Consider the following 21768-nt stretch of genomic DNA (forward strand, 5'->3'; position numbering starts at 1 on the left):
TTGACGAAGGGTGGACTCAGAAATCAATTTTTGAAGATGGTACAGTCCAGGAAAGAAGTAAAGAGGTCTCATTCCTAAGGATATATATGAGAAATGGAACAACAGCTCTGGTGAAAATTTGGCTATGATGACAGATGAAATATATGAATAATTAAGTTCAGGATCAGTGTGAACACTGATATTCTGGTATCATACAAGCACAAATGTTGAATCAGAAAGTATGCAGGGCTGTTAGACCCTCTTGCCAAACAGAAACAATTTTTCTTTGTTATGTTTATTTGAAGGAGACTAAGACAATGCAAAAATCTAAAGCAGGTTACTAGAGAAGGATGTAGACATTAAACTCCATCAAATACTGACTTGTGAGAGACTTAATGATAAATAGAGGGAAAAAAAGCCAACATATATTAATTACTGTGGGAGCAGAAGGCTTTAAGGCTAATATGAATAAATATACACGTGTCCAGTTCAGAAACATACAGAATGCACTTTTTATTATTATCTGTCTTAATTTTGAAAACAAGAAAATTAACTTCCACAGTTATCTATGTCATGATGAAGAGGAAAAAGATTAATTGTATCTTCCGTGTTTAATTGCCTGATGAACTTACCCAGGTGTGAGATGAATAGTTTCTTATTTTAATGTGTTGTTTTCAAGGGGCCAGAACTAGTCTAAATAGAAATGATTATGTTCTTATTAGTTAGATGTTTTGAACAAGAATAGCAACTGATGAATACCACATGAAAGGCCTCCCTTCACTAGTAAAAATTTCATTTAGACTGTATTCATGAAATTTTCAAACTTACAAGAAAAAAAAGTCACTTTGAATGTTAAGTATTTAAGGTGCAAAATAAAAATTGAATATTTTAGTTCCATCATTTTCTGTTAGTAAAAAAACCCAACAATACTTCTTGTGCAGTCCAAGTGACAGTCTTTTTTTATGAATTCTACTGATAATATTCCACAGTGGATCTGGTAAACCCAGACAGGCATCTTTAGAAAACCTCGCAAAGCCTTCCTTCTTGCTATTCCAGGTCAATGGTCTCTCAGTTCTAGCAGGGATTTCAGTAAAGCTATGGATTTTATGTGGAAGATGATCCAATACATGGTAATATTGAAGGGTAGCAATATAAAATTTCAAAGTAGGTAGAAAGACTGATAGGGAACCAAGTAACAGAGAAAGACATATTTACCTATAAAGTTAATTGCAATTGTTCAAACCAATGTCACACCTCCAACTGGGTAAAAAAGAAATGATGGTTAATATACAATAAAACAACTGAAATTATACTGTGCTGCCTACAGCATTCTCTGCTTAAAGCGATATAGAACTACCCCTTTCCCAGTGAAGCAAAAGAGGTAATATACCTTAGACTTCTCTAAGCATAATGGAGTTGCATTGCAGCAGACTAGTACACCACAAGGACTCCTCATCCTCTGTTTCATTTTGGTTTTGGTCAAATGAGCAGTCCTTTACACATCAGTTATGTGGAGACTTGTATGGTTCTTGTTTGGGGAGAACTGTTGGACATCCCAGGAACACTAGGAAGACATACAGAAAACTTCTCACAAAATAGTTTACTTTTCTTCAACCCATTCAGGTATCACTATTCTGCCTTACTATTTTAACTACTAGTAGAAAGTCAATTACCAGAGAGAAAGGGTTTGGAACTCTACACAAACCCAATTTATGTATAAAACAATTTCAAATTTTCTCAGTGAAAATAACATGAGGATATAGGCCAAATAGCTTTCTTCAACAGCTTTCCCTTAGATTAGATTACTAATTCCAAGGAAAGAATTCAGGGGTCCTAACTGGAATGCACTGACAGAATTTTAAGTTTTTACATACTAATACAATTCCAGTGAGATGCTCTCAACTTTTATTTCTGATAAACCCACTGAAGTTCAGTAAAGTTAGAATCTTAACTCCCTGCTCTATATGACTCTCAAAGCTTTGTACTTAAGTATCTTGGTGAAAGTCTTTTCATTACTCTACCAATAAAATTGACAGCTAAAATTGGAATTTTTACAGATTTATGTCATTGAGATTGTATGCAAACATAAGCTTCCTATCACACATATCTTTTTTTCTGCTGATTAATGAGGATATCAGATGACTGGGTAGACTGTGATGCAGTGATGCTTTCCTTAGGGGATGGAAAACAGCAGAAATTGTGCACATAAATTCTTCCTCTGGTGGTTCAAAATTAAATTATACAAGCTGCAAATAGTCCCTACAGCCTGTCAGAGATTCAGAAAACTGTCTAACTGTCTCCTCCACAGTCCTACCCTTTCACACTTGACCATTAAGCAATTTCCCACCCTCTGCACACCCACAAGAGATATTCTACTCTATGCCTTTAAAATAGTAAATGAGATTAACACAGCCACAAGACACATACATGCTATTCACTCTGTAGTAGCGATGTTTTTCTAGCTCTGACCAAAGGAAAGTGTAAGGACAGGAGGAATGAACATTCTGGTCCCAACTAGCTCTTGCTGTTGGGACTCAGTTCTCAGTGAAACACAAGAATTCCTCTCCTTCCCTCACCCCTTTTTTTCTCACTTCTGTGATCATTTACCTTTTCTCATACTCAGATTAGTCCTAGGGTTCTGGCTGGGACTGGCAGAGCTCAACGTCAGATGGCTGTTTCTGTCTGCTGGCCACCCCACCACTGCAGCTTGGACAGCTGTGCAAATCTGACCCTGAGTAGCCAAAGTTTATAATGCAATGTTTTTAAGCCAACTATCTCTTAAACAGTTCCTCAGAGTTCTTCTGAAGCACTAGAATGGCAAATAGGAAATTCACTTTTAAAAAGGCTAATTGGTATAACTGTGAAAAATACATACTCAAAGCTCATATCACTCTTAGGTGAGAAATAAATGGGAATCTTAGGACAGGTCAAAAGCACAGTTAGCAAGCATCATCTCGTGGCTGATGTCACATTACTCTCCATACAGGGATTTGGTGGATGAGGGAAGAAAAATCCAGGTACATATACCAACTATGAACATACACTGCCCAAGTTCCTTTCCTACAGATTTCAGAAGCCATACTATACTGACTAGCCCACAACAGCTGTGCATACTTCTCTCTCCGAAAATGGGTTAACTCTGCAAAGATCAGCATTAACTCCCACACACATTTCTGCTGGAAATCTATCAGGTTGCTAGGGTAGCATGCTGTGCATAAAGGCTGCTCCCTGGCTGTGTACCCTCCCCGCAGGCACACGAAGCCCTAATTATGAGGTATATGTACAGAAGAGTTTCTGTGGGCTAAGGAGAAGCATCAACAAATACACTACTTCCTTTGCCCCATAAGTTACAGACCCTTTGAAGCATTTTTCTGCTCCTTTGCTTATGCTTGTATCACCATATGGGAGGCTGTTTCAAACCTCACGTTTATCATTCTGACCAAAAATAATACCTAATTTCTTTCTCTTATACTTTAATTTCTTTTTAAAATTCAAAGTAGACTAATCCTGAATAGCAAACAATAAACTCAAAACTGAAAGCGGATGATACTGTTACGTGACAGCGGGACTGCACTTGCCCCATTTCCTTACCAATTTAGATGTTAATGAGACTTCTTTTCTTTTGCAAAATCATTTCAAGACTATGTAAGGAATCAGAAAACTTCTCTTCATTTTTGGTCACAAACTTACATTATAAAACTTTAGTTATGTATGTATGTATGTATTTATTTATTTACAGATGCCTTTTTTTTTCTTTTTTGTCTGTCACCTGAAGGGGAGTGGAGGGTAGTTTCTTTCTTCCCTTCAAATTCTGTTTCACTCTGTTCCTCCTGTACCTATTTTAAGACTTCTTTGCCTCCTACTTCCAAAAAACCTACTAATTTCTTAAAGTCCAGCATTAAGCTATTACAGGTGGGCATAGGGATGACTTAAGTATCCTTACAGGCTAACCAGTATGCCTGCAGTTAAATGCAAAGAAAGGGTGGCTGAGGAACTATCTACTGCTGCCTGCCAAGGGCTTCTATGCTATTTCCATAGCTTTCCCTGCTGCTCCAGAAGGAAAATTATGAGACTGAGATTCTTCTGTATCACTACACTAGCACATAAATGTAACTGCCAAACACTTCAAGAGTCTATATATGCCAACATGAACAATATTCTGCATTTCAACCATGCAGCTTTCTAGAATATAAGAACTGAGAAACAGGATAGAACAATCCTGGCACTGAAAAAAAGTCATAGGTGAATTTCTTGAACAGCAGAGAGGCACAGAGGAATTATCCTTTGATATACAGTATAAATCCTTTCCAAATCCACACAGGTTAAAAATGCTAGTTGTCAGATTTGGTTTATTGCTTAGCATCTTTGTTTTCTTTATGCTTAAGATGCCCTCAACATATATCCTCACAAGTATAGCTAAACTGGAAGAAGAAGGTTGGAAAGATTTATAATGTTGCCAGAGCTGTCATATAGGCTATGAATGTGGAATGTTTCATCATAAGAACTATGAAAGGACTCTGCTTACCACTTCTTTTAAAACAGATCTCTTTTTTAAAAAAAAACTAAACTACAAATATCAGTGCTTTTGAAACAAAAAGGAAAATTATTCATAACAATTAGAACGGCTGCTTTGTCTCTGTCTTGTCAGTGGAAATCGCAAACATAACAAACATTGATATAATTAAGTTTGAAACATTTGTGGAATTTGTAGCCATGAGTTTTCCTTTTCTTACACCTAGCTTATGTAAACCGAGCCCTCCTTAGTTCCGTTCTGCTGTTTTCCTATAATCCTGTCTAGGTTCATACTGAAAGGGCTTCATCTCTTTAAGCTTCATACATCACATTTTGTGTAATAGGGGAAGAAATTTTTTAGGTTTGCCAGGCTGGAATTCATCCCCCAAAAGATGTGAAAGACAATAAGATCTAAGCAAAGCTTTAAGTCACATTCCGCTACTATGTTTACTTGCCTGATTGATAAACACAGAAACTGTATAGTATTTTTAAGCATGCACATTGACCACTGCATGTCTCTCTTATTTTAGCCAAATGCCTACCCCACAACAATTATGATGTTGTAAGTGTTTGGTTAAGTTTTGCACTTCTTTCATGAAGAGTTTCAGCAGGCAATCTGCACCAAAAAAAACCCCAAACAAACCTAAACCACCAAATATGGGATACAACCCAAAATACATAGTTGTTCTCCGAACACCTAGAAGTGTGCAGGCCCTTTCAGGGAAACAAAAAAAAAGGCAACAATTCTGAGGTCATTTATACAAAAAAAAAATCATTCTGCTGATGGAGGAATTCCTCAGAGAAGAGGAATACTTCTTATATTTGGAGGATGAAGACCCTATATGGATCAAGGACCACAGGTAGTTCAGGATTAAAAATATGAACAGACTAAAGATTGCCTGCCTTGGCAATACTGAGAAGAGAACAGTATTTCTAGCCTCAGCCAAGTAAAGACACTTAAGTACTTGGAAAGAGACCGTTAGGCAGGTCGTAAAACTATACAGAAGATTTTCTCTCCCCAAGCATCTCCCCAAACTTGCTTAAAACTTCTGTTTCTATGTCAGAATAAATAAATTATACCAAAATGCAACAATCTCCTAATCATTCTACTCAAGTTTTTTATTTCTTAATAGCACTGTAAGAGTACAACCAAACTGCCCTCCTGCAATGCACAGCATCGACAGTGATCAACAGCAATGAATTCTAGTTTTGTGCTCACTTCAGGACATCTATTATCTTATATTTTTAATTTAACACACATTAAAAATGATGCTATGTAAAAATGAACCAGTGCCAAGTTTCTAGGGTGAAATGTAAAGCCCACTTTCTAAACTTGATCTTTTGTGCTTAGTTTTTAAGTCTCCATTTTGTTGTGATTGTTTTTTTACCAGAGGAGAGAGTCTTTCCAACTTCCCCTCTCAGGCATGGATGTAAGTGGAATATGTATGTGAAGGATTTCATCTTTTATTTCAAATCAGCTAAGTTTCTTTCAGCATCGTCCACTTAAGAGGTATTACTATTTTGTGCCGGATTCAAGATTGAGAATTGGAGCCTATTTACATAGAGACAAAAATGTTCCCTTTTAAAGAACCATGTGTTGGGGTTTGTTTACTATTTGTATTTTCTCCACCTATCTTCCTTTGGAATTACAGTGAGCATCCCCGTTTCAAGATATCAGCTGTCTCATCCATCTTCTTTGTATTCCTCCGTTGGAGTGTTCTCTACATATACAAAAGCAAAAATCTGAAATAGAAAAATCCAAAACTGTCTCCAATAGGGGAGCTTAGTGAATGAAGAAAAAAACTCTAGGGGGACAAACATAGGGAGAAACTAACTGCTGCTTTTTACATTTTCTTTCACATAAAACCAAATGGAAGATAGTTTGCCCTGGGCATTTTTCTTTAGACATTGTGTAGAATACACATTCTTGTCCATTTATATTCATCAGAACTAAATCTGGAAATTGCTATCATGCCAACAAAGAACCAGAGACAGAATCTAACTCCTGTGTTGCTCCTGTGTATGATAATGGGATCTCCATGACTGAAAATTTTCTTCATGTCCTTGCATGGGGTGAAGATGGTATCAATCTGTCTGACTGAGATTAGCAATGTCCATTCAGTTTCCTGCCCGGACATGAGACAGAATGGACTAAAAGATTACAAAGTACCACAGCCCTCAAAGAACAGATGTCTCTTTTGAAATAATTCCTGGGTTTCTATTAGGAGTTAACCAAATAGTTTCTGCTGCTCCTCAAATTTAAATATAAAACTGTTAAAAACCTTAAACCATTACTCGTTACAGAGTTAACCAGTGACAGAAGCAGAGCACATCATTAGAATTAAATGCACTGCGTGGTTGCAGGAGGAATTCTGTTCTGACAGATATCCACTGGGGCTCCAGAAGAGGCCTTTTTCATCATTTGGGAGACTTTATGTAAGCTATTTTGCTGAAACATCATTGGCTCACCATTCCATAAATTTTGCAAGTTGAAGGAAAACAAACTGTGTGTGCTTTACGTTTTCTACCTCTTCTGTTCACCAAGAACTTCCTAAACATTTTAAGCATGGACCACTGCTAGATTTCAAAGCGTTTTTGGACCACCCAACACTCACATTATCAGAGTCTTATTAGAAAACATTACAAAGATAACACAGCTCTGAAAAGCAAGTTGGAATATTATACCTTCATCCAGTGTGAAGACTGCAGCTTCTCTATCACTGACAGTCACAGGAAGCCAGAACGGTAGCACAGCAGGAAGGAAGTTTTCAGGAGCATATCTCACATTAATGAAGTTCACTGGTTGTCTGGGGTTTGTGTGGTGGGGTTTTTGGTAGCAGGGGAGAGGACTGCAGGAGTGGCTCCTGTGAGAAGCTGCCAGAAGCTTCCCTGGCTCCAAGTCGGACCCGCCTCTGGCCCAGGCCGAGCCCATCAGCGACAGTGATAGCGCCTCTGGGAGAACAGGTTTAAGAGGGGGAACCTGCAGCAGGTGGGGGGCATTGGAATGTGAGAGGAACCCCTCTGCAGATACCGATGTCAGTGAGGAAGGCGGGGAGGAGGTGCGCCGGAGGAGGGGATGCCCCTGCAGCCCTGGTGGGACGGCAGGCTGTCCCCCCCCAGCCCCTGGAGGGGAGCGGGGGAGCGGAGCGAGGCCCCCCAAGATGGCCGCGACTCCATGGGAAAGCCCGCGCTGGAGCAGGCTGTGACTGAAGATCGGCCTGCGGAAAGGACCCACGCCAGGGAGGTTCGGGAAGAGCTGAAGCCCGCGGAAAGGACTCACGTCAGAGAAGTTCGTGAAGGACTGTCTCCCATGGAAGGGACCCCACGGTGGAGCAGGGGAGGGGTGAGTCCTCCTCCCCCTGAGGAGGAAGGAGCGGCAGAGACAAGGTGTGTGGAGCTGACCCCAACCCCCATCCCCTGTTCCCCTGCGCCGCCGGGGGCAGGAGGGAGAGAGAACCCGGAGTGGAGCTGAGCCGGGAAGGAGAGAGGGGTGGGGGAAGGTGTTTTAAGGTTTGGGTTTACTTCTCAGTATCCCTGTTCTGATTTGATTGGTAGTAAATCAAATTGATTTTGTTTCTTCCCCAGGCTGAGCCTGTCTTTTGCCCGTGACCATAACTGGTGAGTGATCCCTCCCTCTCCTTGTCTGGACCCATGAGTGTTTCTTTGTATTTTCACCTCCCCATCCCACTGGGGCCGGGGGGGAGGAGGGAGCCAGCGGCTTCGTGGTGTTTTGTTACCGGCTGGGTTTAAACCACGACAACTGGATAAGGGAGATTAAAAAAAAAAAAAAAATAAATAAATCACTTTCCTACCGGCTTCTTACACTAACTCTTAAATGTGACAGAAAGCTCAGCTTTTTCATGCACATCTTAGATTTTACATTAGTCTCTGTGTTCCTTGGGTTTGTCATCACTCTCCTATGGGCATTTTGACTGAAGTTTATGATTTGTCTAAAGGGCTTTACATGTTTATTTACTGAAGTGGTATATAAAGGAACGGAACATCAAAGTGAATGATTGAATATTAAATAAAGCAAAAGCACAGTTTCACAAACACTTAAAGTGGAAAAGTACTGCATTTACGAAACTGTCAAATTCATTATTCAATGTATTTACTTTGCTAATACTGATCCGAGACTCTGCAAGGGCAAGACTATCACTAGACAACATGGAAAGGTAGAACATTGCAAACTGCTTTGTTTTCCTTGCAAGATAGTACAGTCAGGGATAGGTTAAGCTACATAGGACTATGCCTTTCTTTTCCACAATGACAGGTAGTCAGAAAGGACAGACCTGTGCAAAGCTGTACAGCAGGGAGCTTAAACACAGGGAGACTAACTTTTCACCAAAGGCATTCCCAGGGAAGAATACTTCCCCATGGAGAAACAGGAAAACAAAGAAAAAACTTGTTACCCCAAGAACTTGCCACTGTATGTAAAAACAAGAAAGTAATGATAAATACAGTGATAGAAGAAAAAACAGATTACAAAGTTTATAGTTACATAGTCCAAAAAGTCCAGCAGGGATGAAGATAAGAAACTGGTTCAGAAATGTGGGATGAAGAACGCAACAGTCAGAGAGAAAAGGGATGACTAATAAGAAAACAAAGTAAAAAAGAACAGAGGTTTTTTTAAAAAAAAGGTAACAAAATTCCAAATTCAGATTCTGATTCCAGTGAGGATTTTTGGACATCATTTAATTCCTATGATTTATGATTTCCTCAGTAGAACTACAGCACTGAGACACTGTGGGTTTTATATTAATAGACGATGATAAATGCCACTGCAATCAGTAACACTGACTTTCTCTTTCATCAGCTAGTGGTGTGGTGCTGATCAGATGATGAAATCAAGGAGAGTGAATTGGTAAACCAGCTGGAGAAAGCATTTCTAATATGATTTAAAACAACAACAACAACAGAAACAGAGAAGCTTTCTCATTTTGTTTTAGTTCGCTTTATCTATAACTGTGATTTCATTTACGCCTATGAAAAGTGTTTATAAAATCCTTATCTAATACTTATACTAACCATAATTTATCCCCTCTCAAAGGGATAAATTACAGAACAATCCAAATACAGTGGAAATATAAGATTTTTTTTTTATGTCCTCCCCTGTATTTTTACAACTGGAAATATACATGCACAAATTACAAGAAATCAATATTTTTACTCCTTTCCACTCCATCAGTCAAATAGCAAAATAATCAGAAAAGGGCACCACATCCCACTGTTTGTGATTTGAATTGACTGAATGAGAATTTGACAAGTCTAAAAGGCCAGCAAAGACACACAGAATCTCCCTCATTAGATTTTGCACAACAGTGACTACAGAGAGCTATGAATGCACAGTACTATGAATAATAAAACATCTGTGAATTACATAATGTCACTAAGTACATTCCAAATGGTATGCATATATTAACCCACAAATACAGGCTGGTACTTATTTAATACAAAATCAGCAAAAAAATAATGGTGTTTCTCAAAGGCCCTGGAAGTCTATTATGCTATCCAAATCTCACATATTAGTCTAAGGAATGTGATGCTATTGTTACACCACAATAAAAAAGTCACATCAACAGCTCTTAGTGACAGGTAGCGATATCTTTGGGAAATCCACCAACTTTAATGTAACAGTTTAAGTAAATATAGTTTCTTCTTGTGTGTTCAACTGCCTGGAATCTACAAAGAAAAAAACTAATGTGAGGAAGCTTTATGTATATTAAGACTCAGTATTTTCACAACACTTCATATTGCCATTGAAATGCACAGTCAAACTACTAACACCACCCGACAATCAGAAAAGTCCTCCTTTATATCACTGCAGACTGCATACAGCTTGACTGGAACCCTCTGTTTGAGAAGTACCCCACCACCAACACCACCCTAGTGATAAATTATTTTAGGATTTGCATGCTTGCTGTTAGCTTTAATAAATGAAGCACTGCTTTTTCATTGCTGAAGACAGGCTTTTTTTTAAGCAGCTACAGTAGTCTCTTGGCAGTGTAATACAGAAATGGATCAGTAATTATAAAGGGGAGTCAAAATTATGATTACTCTACTGTGTATTCTTCTTAATGACTAGTTCAGAAACAGGAACATAGACTATTGTTTCGAACACAAGTCTGAAACCTCTAGAGATTTAAATGAATATTACGTTAAAAAAAGTCACCTTTTCCCTGTGTCTATGAAATTACCTACTCTTTCAATTAGTAGAAACACATCACTTAATAAAAATACAAAGTATGTGTTATTATTCTGTTATAGGTTGATACCATTACATAGAAAAGTCTTTAGTAAGGAGTAGCACACTGCTTATCCTCATCTAGTCATACTTAGCATCAGAGAGTTTGCCAGTTTACCAAACTAAGACCTGATCCAAAACCCACTGAAGTCACCGAGACACTATTTTCTTTTACTTTCTTGAGTCAGAAGTAGGCTTTTAAAAAGGTAAATGCTGTTCACTCTTTCACTCTAGCATGCAGCACTCCAAGCCCATCTCACAACTGCCACCTCTGATGTTGTAACCTCTATGGTATGTTAGTGTAGAAGAGGTTTATGCAGTATGAGAACTGAGGCTATAGGATTTATGAAATCAACAGATGGCCTCTGACTAAGTGTATTTAAAGGAGATTTTAATTTTTGATGAAAATAATTTGAGATTGTGTATATAACCAAAACTCAGGTATGTATTTGATCTTATCCCAGAAATAATTCAAGGCAGATCATCCAGGTTACCATATGGACTGTATTTCATTCCTCCTATTAAGATAGATTACAGAAGGGCTAAAGCTACTTATGATATTTCAAGCTTACCAGTATTAATTTGAATAAGATAATAGATGAGGGAAGCATGATTGGCAGCCGTTCCAGCTACACAAAGTACAAATCTCATCAGCAGAATTTCAATGGATTGTAAAACTGAGTTTCAAAAGATCTAGTGATAATTTGATCTTCCTTTTTTTAATATCGTAATACTTCTTCAGGTATCATTATTCACCATATTTTTCCTACAAAAAAATTGCAATATTTATATTCTGTCCTAAAATAAAACACAGTATTGCAAAGAAGTATTATGAAAATTTGGAAGTGTACACTGAGGTATTAGATATGTGCAACATAAAAATGTCTGTTGATGTGCAAAAACCATGAAATGCACACGGTGAGTTAGGAATTAGGTGTCGGGTGCCAGCCGTTGAAGTCTATGTCTGGGAACTAGAATTCCAATTGCCTTTTCTTTCCTGGTTATGGCATGTAGGGAAGCAGCCACTGCAGCTTTACAGGCCCTGAGAGACAGACGCACAAGCCAGAGAGATGATACTGATGTCCAGAACCTTCCCACCTGCTGCCTGGCTGAATTCACACTGGTTTTTCCAAGATGTAGGTAACCATCTGGACAACTGTTTAGTACTGACTGTGCTGGTTTTGGCTGGGATAGAGTTAATTTTCTTTATCATAGCTAGTATGGGGCTATGTTTTGGATTTGTGCTGGAAAGAGTGTTGATAATGCAGGGATGTTTTAGCTATTGCTGAGCAGTGCTTACACAGAGTCAAGGCCTTTTCTACTTCTCACCCACCAGTGATCAGGCTGGGGGGGCACAAGAGGTTGGGAGGGGACACAGCTGGGACAGCTGACCCCAACGGACCAAAGGGATATTCCAGACCATATCATGTCATGCTCTGCATATAAAGCCAGGGGAAGAAGAAGGAAGGGGGAGGACGTTCAGAGTGATGGCATTTGTCTTCCCACGTAACTGTTACACATGATGGAGCCCTGCTTTCCTAGAGATGGCCGAACACCTGCCTGCCAATGGGAAGTGCTGAATGAATTCCTTGGTTTGCTTTGCTTGCGCACACGGCTTTTGATTTACTTATTAAACTGTCTTTATCTCAACCCATGAGTTTTCTCACTTTTACTCTTCTGATCATCCCACTGAGGGGGGAAGTGAGCTAGCAGCTGTGTGGTGCTTTGTTGCCAGCTGGGATTAAACCACAACACTGATATTTAAGGGTCATATTTTTTAAGGAGTTAATCACTGGAGTAAGTTATACCGAGCATTTTTGAAAATTCCACCCTATTTCCTACATGCACTATAATAGCTATTGTAATTCTCTCTGGGTTCAGTTCAACATGGCCAGAGTATCAGAGATTCAGCAGAGTCAGTACCTAGTGCATTATAAGAGAATTTTTTTACTATATTTCCAATAAATTAGACAAGAATAAAATGGTTACATTTTAAGGACAATTCTCTGCTTTTTTTTCATCACAGTAATGGGAAAAAATCAGTATTCTGAAAATGGCAAAGCTGAAATTATAACGCCAGAGCTCAAGTTTCTGATCTTTTAACTTCAACATACAAAAGCACTGCACATGCGCAGATGAAGAGTGTTCCAAAACTTGGTAATATTAGGGCATAAATCAGCAAATTCCCATTGACACTCACAAATCATGAATAGTATTTACTTAAGCAAGCCTCATCATACCCTGTAATGTAAGATGGTTTATATCTATTTAATACACCAGACAATCAAGGCACAGAAATCTAAGGTGACCTCTTCGTTTTATATCTATTTAATACACCAGACAGTTAAGGCACAGAAAGCTAAGGTGACTTCTTTCACCCCACAAATGCAGGCCAGTGTCATCAGCAAGAATGCAATGCAAGATCCCCAATTCTCATTTCCCAGTTCTATGTGGTAAACCACACTGTTACAGATTATTCATGTGAAATGAACGTAGCTCACACCATAAATGCAACCTTTACTGAGATAGGAAATAGGACAGAAATATGTCCTATAGTATGCATGTATTATATATATGTAGAAATCTAAAAAAGGGTATCAAGGGAATCCTGGAAAGTTAATAGACGAAATGGCATTCAAAAATCTTCCATCTTCTTTTAAGCCTTGCTAATGCATCATCTTCTTGCATCACTTACAGTAATGAATTCCATAAAGCAGAGGTCCTGACATTACTGTCTGAACTCCCATAGTTGTAAACACTATTTTTGGAAAGCTCTTTTTACCTTGGAATGTATTGCAATAAGGCACAAACTCACAAAAAAAATAATATAAAAATCACCCTAACAGAATGTATAAAAATGGTACATATTTGTCAAAAGTCATCCTACTAGAAATAACTTTTTGAGTGAAATCAAAATCTGTCTGGTGCTGCTCAGTGACAGTTCTAATTTCAGTAAGAATGATTCGAAGCAAAGTGCAGAAGCCTGCATGGAAGTGCTCCACAACACAATACAAAATGAAACTGTGTTGTATTTAAAATCTAATGCTATATTTAGAAACTAAATTTACTTTTAAAATAGGAGATTAAAATTTAAAATATCATTTATTAGTATCGTACTTATGTTTTTACCATTTTATTATTTCAATATTAATGCCAGAAATTGATACCATCAACATTAGAAAAATAAAGGAAAACTAGAGACTGCTCCAAGTGAGTTTATTGGTTTGGGCTTCCTGCATACACTCCAAGTTCTTTGGGAATGCTCTGATGTCTATATGTAATACAGGCACAAGCTTTGCTCAAGAGCTATGGTCAGATTCATAAAAATATTCAAACATCATCTCTGAAACATCAAACTGAACTCTACAGGCAGCAAGCAGTTATCAACTCTTTATCACTGCAAGATGCTCAGACCAACTTCACATACTTTTAAGCATCTGAAACACAAGGTGAGCATGGCATGACGTCACGACATGACATGAATTTTACAGACACATGTAACTGTACTATTTGCATTCTCCTTTCACTATCCTCTCTACATTACAAACTCTTCACCATGCATAGGAAACACCTGACTAATTGCACCAGCAAATCTACCCTTTCTATTCCACAATGCTGCCTATAGCTGATTCTTTCAGACTCCCTGTGGCTTTAATTCACAACTTGCTAATGCCCTCCACGGGGAGCATTTCAAAATGAGGAATGGAAGTAGGATGAAGGCTAACAAGAAAAACACTGAGTCTCCCACAGTTTGTCTAGTTTCTTCTTTATAATGCAGGCTTCTCAGGATAAAGCTTATGTATAGCTGTGTCACTGCCAGCACTGAGTATATAATCAATGGTTTCACAATACTATTGTATTAGTTACTTCCATACTATGTCTTTGGTCCAATTTGTTGGAAGTCTTTACCCATTAACAACATCAATACTTTCACACTTCATGAAATACTCGAATAAAAGCAAATATGTTATCTATATTTGAAACCAATATAAAATGATAAGCTTCATTTGCTTCCCTAATATCATATTTTAGGAAAAAAGGTAACCTATAATATAATTCTTTTTCTTAAATGTGGCATGGTTAAATTTAAAGCATTCTTTGACAAAAGTGCACTAAGTATATATACAGAACTGTCGCATATACATAATGATGAAAATTAATATCTGTTTCAAACAATTTGGCCAGGAGGCAGTTTACAGATGTTAAGCAAAAAGGGATTTGCTCTGAAACCAGTTCTCCCAACTTCAGTGAAACAAAGGACATTAAAGTATTTCTACAATATCATACTACTCTTTACAGACATTTCTATGGATCTCATCACCATACCTTATAAACAGTTCAGAAAACAAAATGAATCAAACAATTTTCTCTGATTGAGATAATGAAAATGTATTCTCTGTTTTCACAGGTGTAGCCCCGAAGAGGTGGGTACTAGTGGCAGACCTAGGAATGAAGACCAAATCTCCTGGTTTCTAGCCCTGCAACAGCTAATACAAGCCTAGCTTTCTGCCCCTCTGTAGAAATGGCATTTTGAGGTTAGTAAAGTCAAATACGTGAACTATCTATCTTCTATAGTTTGCTAAAGCAAATCAAGTGAGATGAGACATTTCTACTTAAACATGTTCCATGTTAACTGACATTAAACTTAAATGCAGAAAAGTTTTGAGCTTGAACACATTTAAAGTTCCTCTGAGATCAAGTCTCTCTAGTCTCAGGGGGAGAGACACCAGAAAGGGTTTCATCCTAAATATTAGAAAACCAACTCAGGCTGACATGAATGGGTGCACAGAGATGCCTACCTCTCACCATAAAATCTCTCAATTGTGAAACTATACAGCTAGCTTAGATGAGACACCAAGCTTAACAATAACCATAACTCCCCTGTTAAAATCACATGTATGTAACTGGTTACATGCTAACCCCCTTCTTAGAGGTGGAAGCTGAGGCTGGGGCAAGTCAGGCTAGAGTTATCTTTACTCCGCATATACTTCTACCATTCTCACAATACAGGGATAGATAACAGAGGTAAATCATCATTCTTCTAGCAGGAAAAAAGAAAAGCAGATGGGCATTTATGATGTAGAACCATGCCCACACAGTCTTCTGAGTTACTTAGTCTATATACCACTCTTTTGCTCATATTTGCTAAAATAAAATTGCTCTGAACAGTATTCAAGAAGTGATACTTTTTTTCCAGAAACAGTTGTCTGTGAACAGTTTCACAGTTTAAAGAAAGGTCATTTTGTGTCAAAAGCCGATTTAAAGTCCTGCTACTTTCCTGAATAGGAATTCTGCAAAATATAACATAAACAGATAATTAAGCCTGATAAGATAGGCTACAGAGCATAATTAGGTTTACTGAAATCCTTCAGAACATTTTTCTCTGTCATATTTCTCAAAGATAATATATAAATACAATATTAGTATGTGTAAATAATAAATAATAGAAATCTTTTGGAAATTTGCTTGGTTGGCACTTGCTATTCAAAATAGTGTTACAGGGCTAAACTGAGGCTGTTTAAATGTGAAAAGTAATATGATTTGGAGGAAAATTAATTTTAAACTAGATTTGAAAACGTTAATGCCTTCCTTGAATTCCACCGCTGAAGACTACTGAGGGCTATTGCAACTGTCAGGGGACATAATGAACTTTTTTTTTTCCCATTAGCATCATAACTCCCTTAGAAAGGGCAACAAACTGCTTTCCTGTAATAGATAGCTCTGATGCCATTTCTAGGAACTACAGATCAAAGGAGAACTCACTGCTGAAATAGTAATCTACCAGGGTATGATGAAGAATAGTAATTTGATTGTGGTTTCTTGATATTTTCAGACACATTCTAACTAAAACAAATAGCTTAATTTTAAATAGTGAAACTGTGTAGGCATGTTCATGGTGTTAGAAAGGGTTAAGACATTCATCACATGACATTTTTAATGTAGATTCTTGTAAAATATTGAGAACAGTATAGAAGCTAGAACAGAATTTCACATAATTATAGTTTTCCCTAAATGTAATGTCAAAAGTCAAATATAATATCTGCAAGCACAGTAAGGTTTTTTTTTCCCCAAAGCAGAGGGAGATAATCTTGAGTTTGTATGTATGCATAACAAGTAGACATTGGAAATTTAAATGTAGCCACTGCATTTGAGAGTACAAAGCTATCTTTTACTAGCTCAGCAAAATTCAGTCAACTTAATGACTCTCAAACAGTAAAATGAGTAAGGGGTTAAAGTACGGATTATCACCCCAGACTTTTTAAATGGTGAGTAGGTAAATCCAGGTGTCTGTGCTTATGGGCCTAAATGAAGCTTGCAGGAAGGTTTTTAATAACCCTGAGAAATCTCAAGTGAAGATTTTAAACTGTTTAATGAACCTTTACAAAAACAATTTATTTAAATTAAATTATATTGTTCACCCTGAGACTAAAACGTAGTCTAGATGGCAGAAATTTGCTTAGTTTAATCCTTTAGTTTAGGTTTGATGGAAAGGTTAGCAAGTTGAGTACTACTGAGAAAACCATATCTACTTCTCCTTCTATATTTAAATTTATGATTGGTATCAGTGAGAGTGCCTCTACAAACTGTGACAGTACACAGTTCCCAGAAGTACAACCATTAAGAAGAGAAAGGAGATCTTGTGCCACACAGCTCCATTTCCCACTGGTTGCCACTTCCTGTATTATTCCTACTAATAATTTATCTAACTTGTGTTTTAACTAGCTAAAGGAATTGCATATCACAACTTCCCGGACAGTTCGTTACTGACATATCTTGTTCTTTAGTAGTCTTGTATAAAACAGACATGAAAATAAAGTGATACTAAAAGAAGAGTTGTCTTATTCATACAAGCAGTCTCACTGGTTTTATTTGGCCTGTTCATATCAGTAAGGCAAGTCAGACTTGGCTTTAAAGGCTGTAACTTAAGCTCATAAAAGGTAGGAAAATTAGAGGCATATGGATGTACTTTTTTTTCTCATCCACGTGGGACAATGGCAAACAGAAAGTAGAATGTCACTTGTCACAAACAGGCTTTCACTCCCTCATTCTGACAGAAAAAAAGACATTGCCCAACAATGAAGAAGCCATGGGAGGCAAGGAGGAAAGAAACAGTTGAAAGAAGCTGTATCACCACTTGTAATTCTGGAACTCCCAGTGTCTTGCAAGTTGATGTCACACAAGAAAAAATCCTTCATTTGGTCTCCCACTGTTTTGCTGACCTTTCCCCATGGGTGTTGTAGCAGGAGGCAATATAAAAGTGCTTTTATTCCATACAAATCACTTGGCTGCTAAACTCTGCGAAATCTGAAAATTACAGTAGTTGCACAATATTTTTCAAGGATCCTCTCTTGGTAATTGCTTCTGACCCGAAAATTAAATAGAGAAGAATGAAATTACAATGAACGTAGAAGACACGATTTTAATTTCATTCCCAGTTGCAGAATAATTTTATTGAAATACAGAGTTGCTGTATCTGAAATAAGAACCTGACCAGAGGTCCTTAACATTTCTTTTTACACTTTCCAGGTTAAACTTTTTTTTTCTTACTAAGATAATGTCTATATTCAGAAAAAGGCTGAAAATTTCACAAATATATTCGCATACTCAAGGCATTTATTTCTGCAAAATGTTACATGTTAAATATTTTTTCTCATCTTTACATAAGCTTTGCAACTGCTCTGAACTCATGAAATATGGTCAATGGATTGCAGGTATTTCATATGCCATTTCTAACCATCTATTGAATTAAAGGGAAGGTCTAGAAAATGCAAAAGAAACAATCTGTATGCTGATTTTTCTGACAAAGCTGTTGGTACTAATTTTTATAGGTTCTTTGATATTCCTAAACAATGCATCCCAATTGAGAACAAAGCTTTTCTTGATCTATTTTGCACCTTTTTCCTTCTCATTCCTGTATGTCTTAACTTTAATTTCCTTTCTCTCTGTATTTTATTAATTTCAGTAGGTTTTTTTTAATGAAGAATTACTAAAGGTCTCAATGTGTTCTCCTTTCAATGAGTTCCAGACTAGCAATCAAGGTTAAATAAACAAAGTACATGTAGAAAACCCGAATCAATTAAAAAATGAAAGGATTGATTTTTTTATTTTAATTTTGCTCATTGATTTTGTTCACAGAGAACAAAATCAATATAGCAGCAGTATACAGACTTTGAAGTTTGATAATATATCTCAGTACAATAAAGAGGTCAAAGCCCCTACTGTATCATAAATTCCTCCACTTGGAACTAATTACTACAAGTGGAAAAAAGTGGCAGACTACCAGTTTTGAAGGGATAAACACAAACGGTGAGCTAATTCAGACATAAATGCATAACAATCAGGAGAGAAAAAGTGTTTTTCAGCATTGTTGTTCATAATAGAGTTTCCTCGCACAGTTATACCAACTCTACATCAGAAACTTGAATGGGCTGAAGTTATGCTTTATTCATAAGAAAAAGATCTTGTTGAAAAATTATTAATACTTAAAATATCCCCTTTTGTTATTCTTTATGATGAAGATGAAGGATATGAATCAATAAATTATTTAGGAGAAAATATTCAGCCTTTCTCTAAATCATAAGCTGATATACTATATAGTGTAATATCCTAATATATATATAAAATAAATACAAAAATTGATATATGTAAATATAAAATTGGAGTTGGCAACTATAGTCTTTGTCTTTATATGATGTATATAGCTTAATAGTGACTGCAGAGTCAGAGGTTTTTCCTACCTGTGGTTTTGATATTGGCAATTCTACAATCCTTGGGACAATTATTCTAGTCTAGAGTGCTCTAGCCAAGTGAATTAACTCGTGTTTAACAACTGTATGTGTATACATATAAGTGACTGTTGATTTCCCTATTCACTGGTAGAGTCATTTAGCATGTTTTGATTTCTTCTCTGTATCTACCTCAATTGCCTTGTAGAGACATTTTTCTCAGCAAAATCTGAAGGACCCAAGATGGCTTCCCCTAATTCCTCTCCCCCACTCTATCTCATGTCCCCAGGTAGTACAGAGATTTTCAAATACTGAGACTATATCTGGATTTCCAGAAATACAGTCCTGAGGTATAAATTTTTTTCTTTGTTTCTCTAGCACATCATCAGGGTTGTTCATTTTAGTTCAGCAAGCCACAAATACTTCCTTGATTCAAATACTGAGAATTCAATCTTATTCACACTCATCTCCCAGTTACTAATTGAAGCAATCATCTAATCAAATTTCAGTCCTTTCAAAGATGGAATAAAGCAGAAACGGTGAGTTTTTTCATCCTATTCATACTCCTAAATTAGATGGTATTTGATCCTGTTCTTCCACTTACGATCATTTCTGCTTACCAAACCTTTCTCACATACCATTTGTTTTTCTGGTTTGGATTCCTGACTCTGTTTAATATCTCTCCAAATGCATCCAAAATGTAATCTGAATCTCTTGTTTTCAGGGTTTTTTAAAACTATTTACCATGTTTTTTCTTTTTTTTTTTTTTTTTTAATAGCTTTGCTTTCAAGGTCCTTAGTTCTGCAGTAACCCTGCCCCCTGGGAATCAATTTCTTAACATGAGAGTAAAGAGGTTTCATGTATTTTGTGATCCAACATCCCTCAGAGTTGGAGTTTCATTTCATAAATAATTCACTTACGAGCACATACATTCATTTTACATGATTCCTCAATGTGGCCAGGGTGCTGCGTAGTCTGCACTGTATCCACCTACAAAAAATACAAAAATAAATGTCTGCTTACCGGGATGTGAGTAGGGTTTGGCTAACCTAATCCTGTATCACAGATCTTATAAGTGAGCAAAAAGATTCCTCTTCTCTCCCTTAGGTCCAAACACACTCCACAAAATAACTACTTGGCAGTGAAAACAGTTAGAATAGTGGTACATTTTGTTTAAGAAAAAGGAGGAATTAAGTGAACTATGTGCAGGAACAGAATGGTCTTAAATCATAAAGAAATTGTAGTGATTTATATGTTCTTCCTTTTATACCTACAGTTACTGCAGAGAGAGTGGAAAATAATATAAATGTTTCAGGTATCAGTGACAAGTATAACTTTTCTCCATGAAGTGAAGGGATAAATAGTGCAGTAAGTAGCTAATAATATCAGATAGTTGAAAGAAGCAAAGAATAGGAATTTTATAAGAAAATGAACAGGCAACTCTTCTTCCCCCTCATCCATCTCATCCCCCCACCAAAAAAAAAAAGGGAGTGAGTGAGCCAGATTTGGAGGGCAACATAAAATATACAATGACAATTCTGTGAACATCTAAGTTATTCAAAATGCCAGGTATCAACTATTATGCTACAAGGTGGACATAAACAAAATGGAGAATTAGTGGAAAACGTGCTTCCTTTGAATCACTTTGATCAATACATTTATGAAGGAAATGAGACACTAAAGAGACATGCACGTCTACTGATAAACAGTGAAGGTTTCTGTCCAATATATTCTTCAAAAACAGCTCTTAAAGTATCATTCAGAAACAGGTCATCTACACAAAAAAAAACATTAACCCATTATGTGTTGGTTACATAATATGTTTGGTTGGCATTCACCAGTGTCTTTTCAGCTTTTCCAGTATTTCTGTATTATTCATAATTTATATTTATTTTACATCACTCACTACTAAGTCCTTATTTTTCAACATTTTAGTGAATCACTTCTTCTAATCTATCACACATACGCAATGTTAAAAGCAAATTACACAAGCATAGGATAGCAATGTCAAGCATCTCTACAAAGCAGCTTTTGCTCTATGAACATAATCCATAAAAGACTCCCAAATGTCCTCAAATAAGTAACGTCTGTTCCTCAATCTAAATATGATCTTCTTATAGGAAGCCATCTGGGACAAGCAAGCAAAACATTCTGCTTTGGTTGCAGAAGAAATATATTTATGCCTCAGTAAAATTCTTCATCATCATCAATCCAATTATGAGCAAATCTCTTTGTTCAGTTTCCACTGTCTTAGCTTGACTAAATGGCAAAAATGCTAAACTGGCCAAAAAAGTTTTATAGAAATTG

At 37.0% G+C, this 21768-nt stretch overlaps 1 protein-coding gene across 5 annotated transcripts in view; it reads right to left on the minus strand.

The window, feature by feature from the left end:
• PCDH7 (protocadherin 7) overlaps nt 1–21768 on the minus strand; it is a 299101-nt gene that overhangs the window by 221965 nt on the left and 55368 nt on the right. Inside the window, exon 2 of one of the 5 annotated variants that reach the window (XM_069792194.1) lies at nt 18104–20451. The exons of the other annotated variants lie outside the window; for them this stretch is intronic. Coding sequence (XP_069648295.1) covers nt 20374–20451 — 78 coding nt within the window. The 3' untranslated portion in view covers nt 18104–20373. Of the gene's footprint in view, nt 1–18103; nt 20452–21768 lie in introns of those variants that run through there. 5 annotated transcript variants of the gene reach the window in all.

Source organism: Haliaeetus albicilla, chromosome 1 (assembly GCF_947461875.1).
Source record: "Haliaeetus albicilla chromosome 1, bHalAlb1.1, whole genome shotgun sequence".
NCBI classification, from domain to species: Eukaryota; Metazoa; Chordata; class Aves; order Accipitriformes; family Accipitridae; genus Haliaeetus; species Haliaeetus albicilla.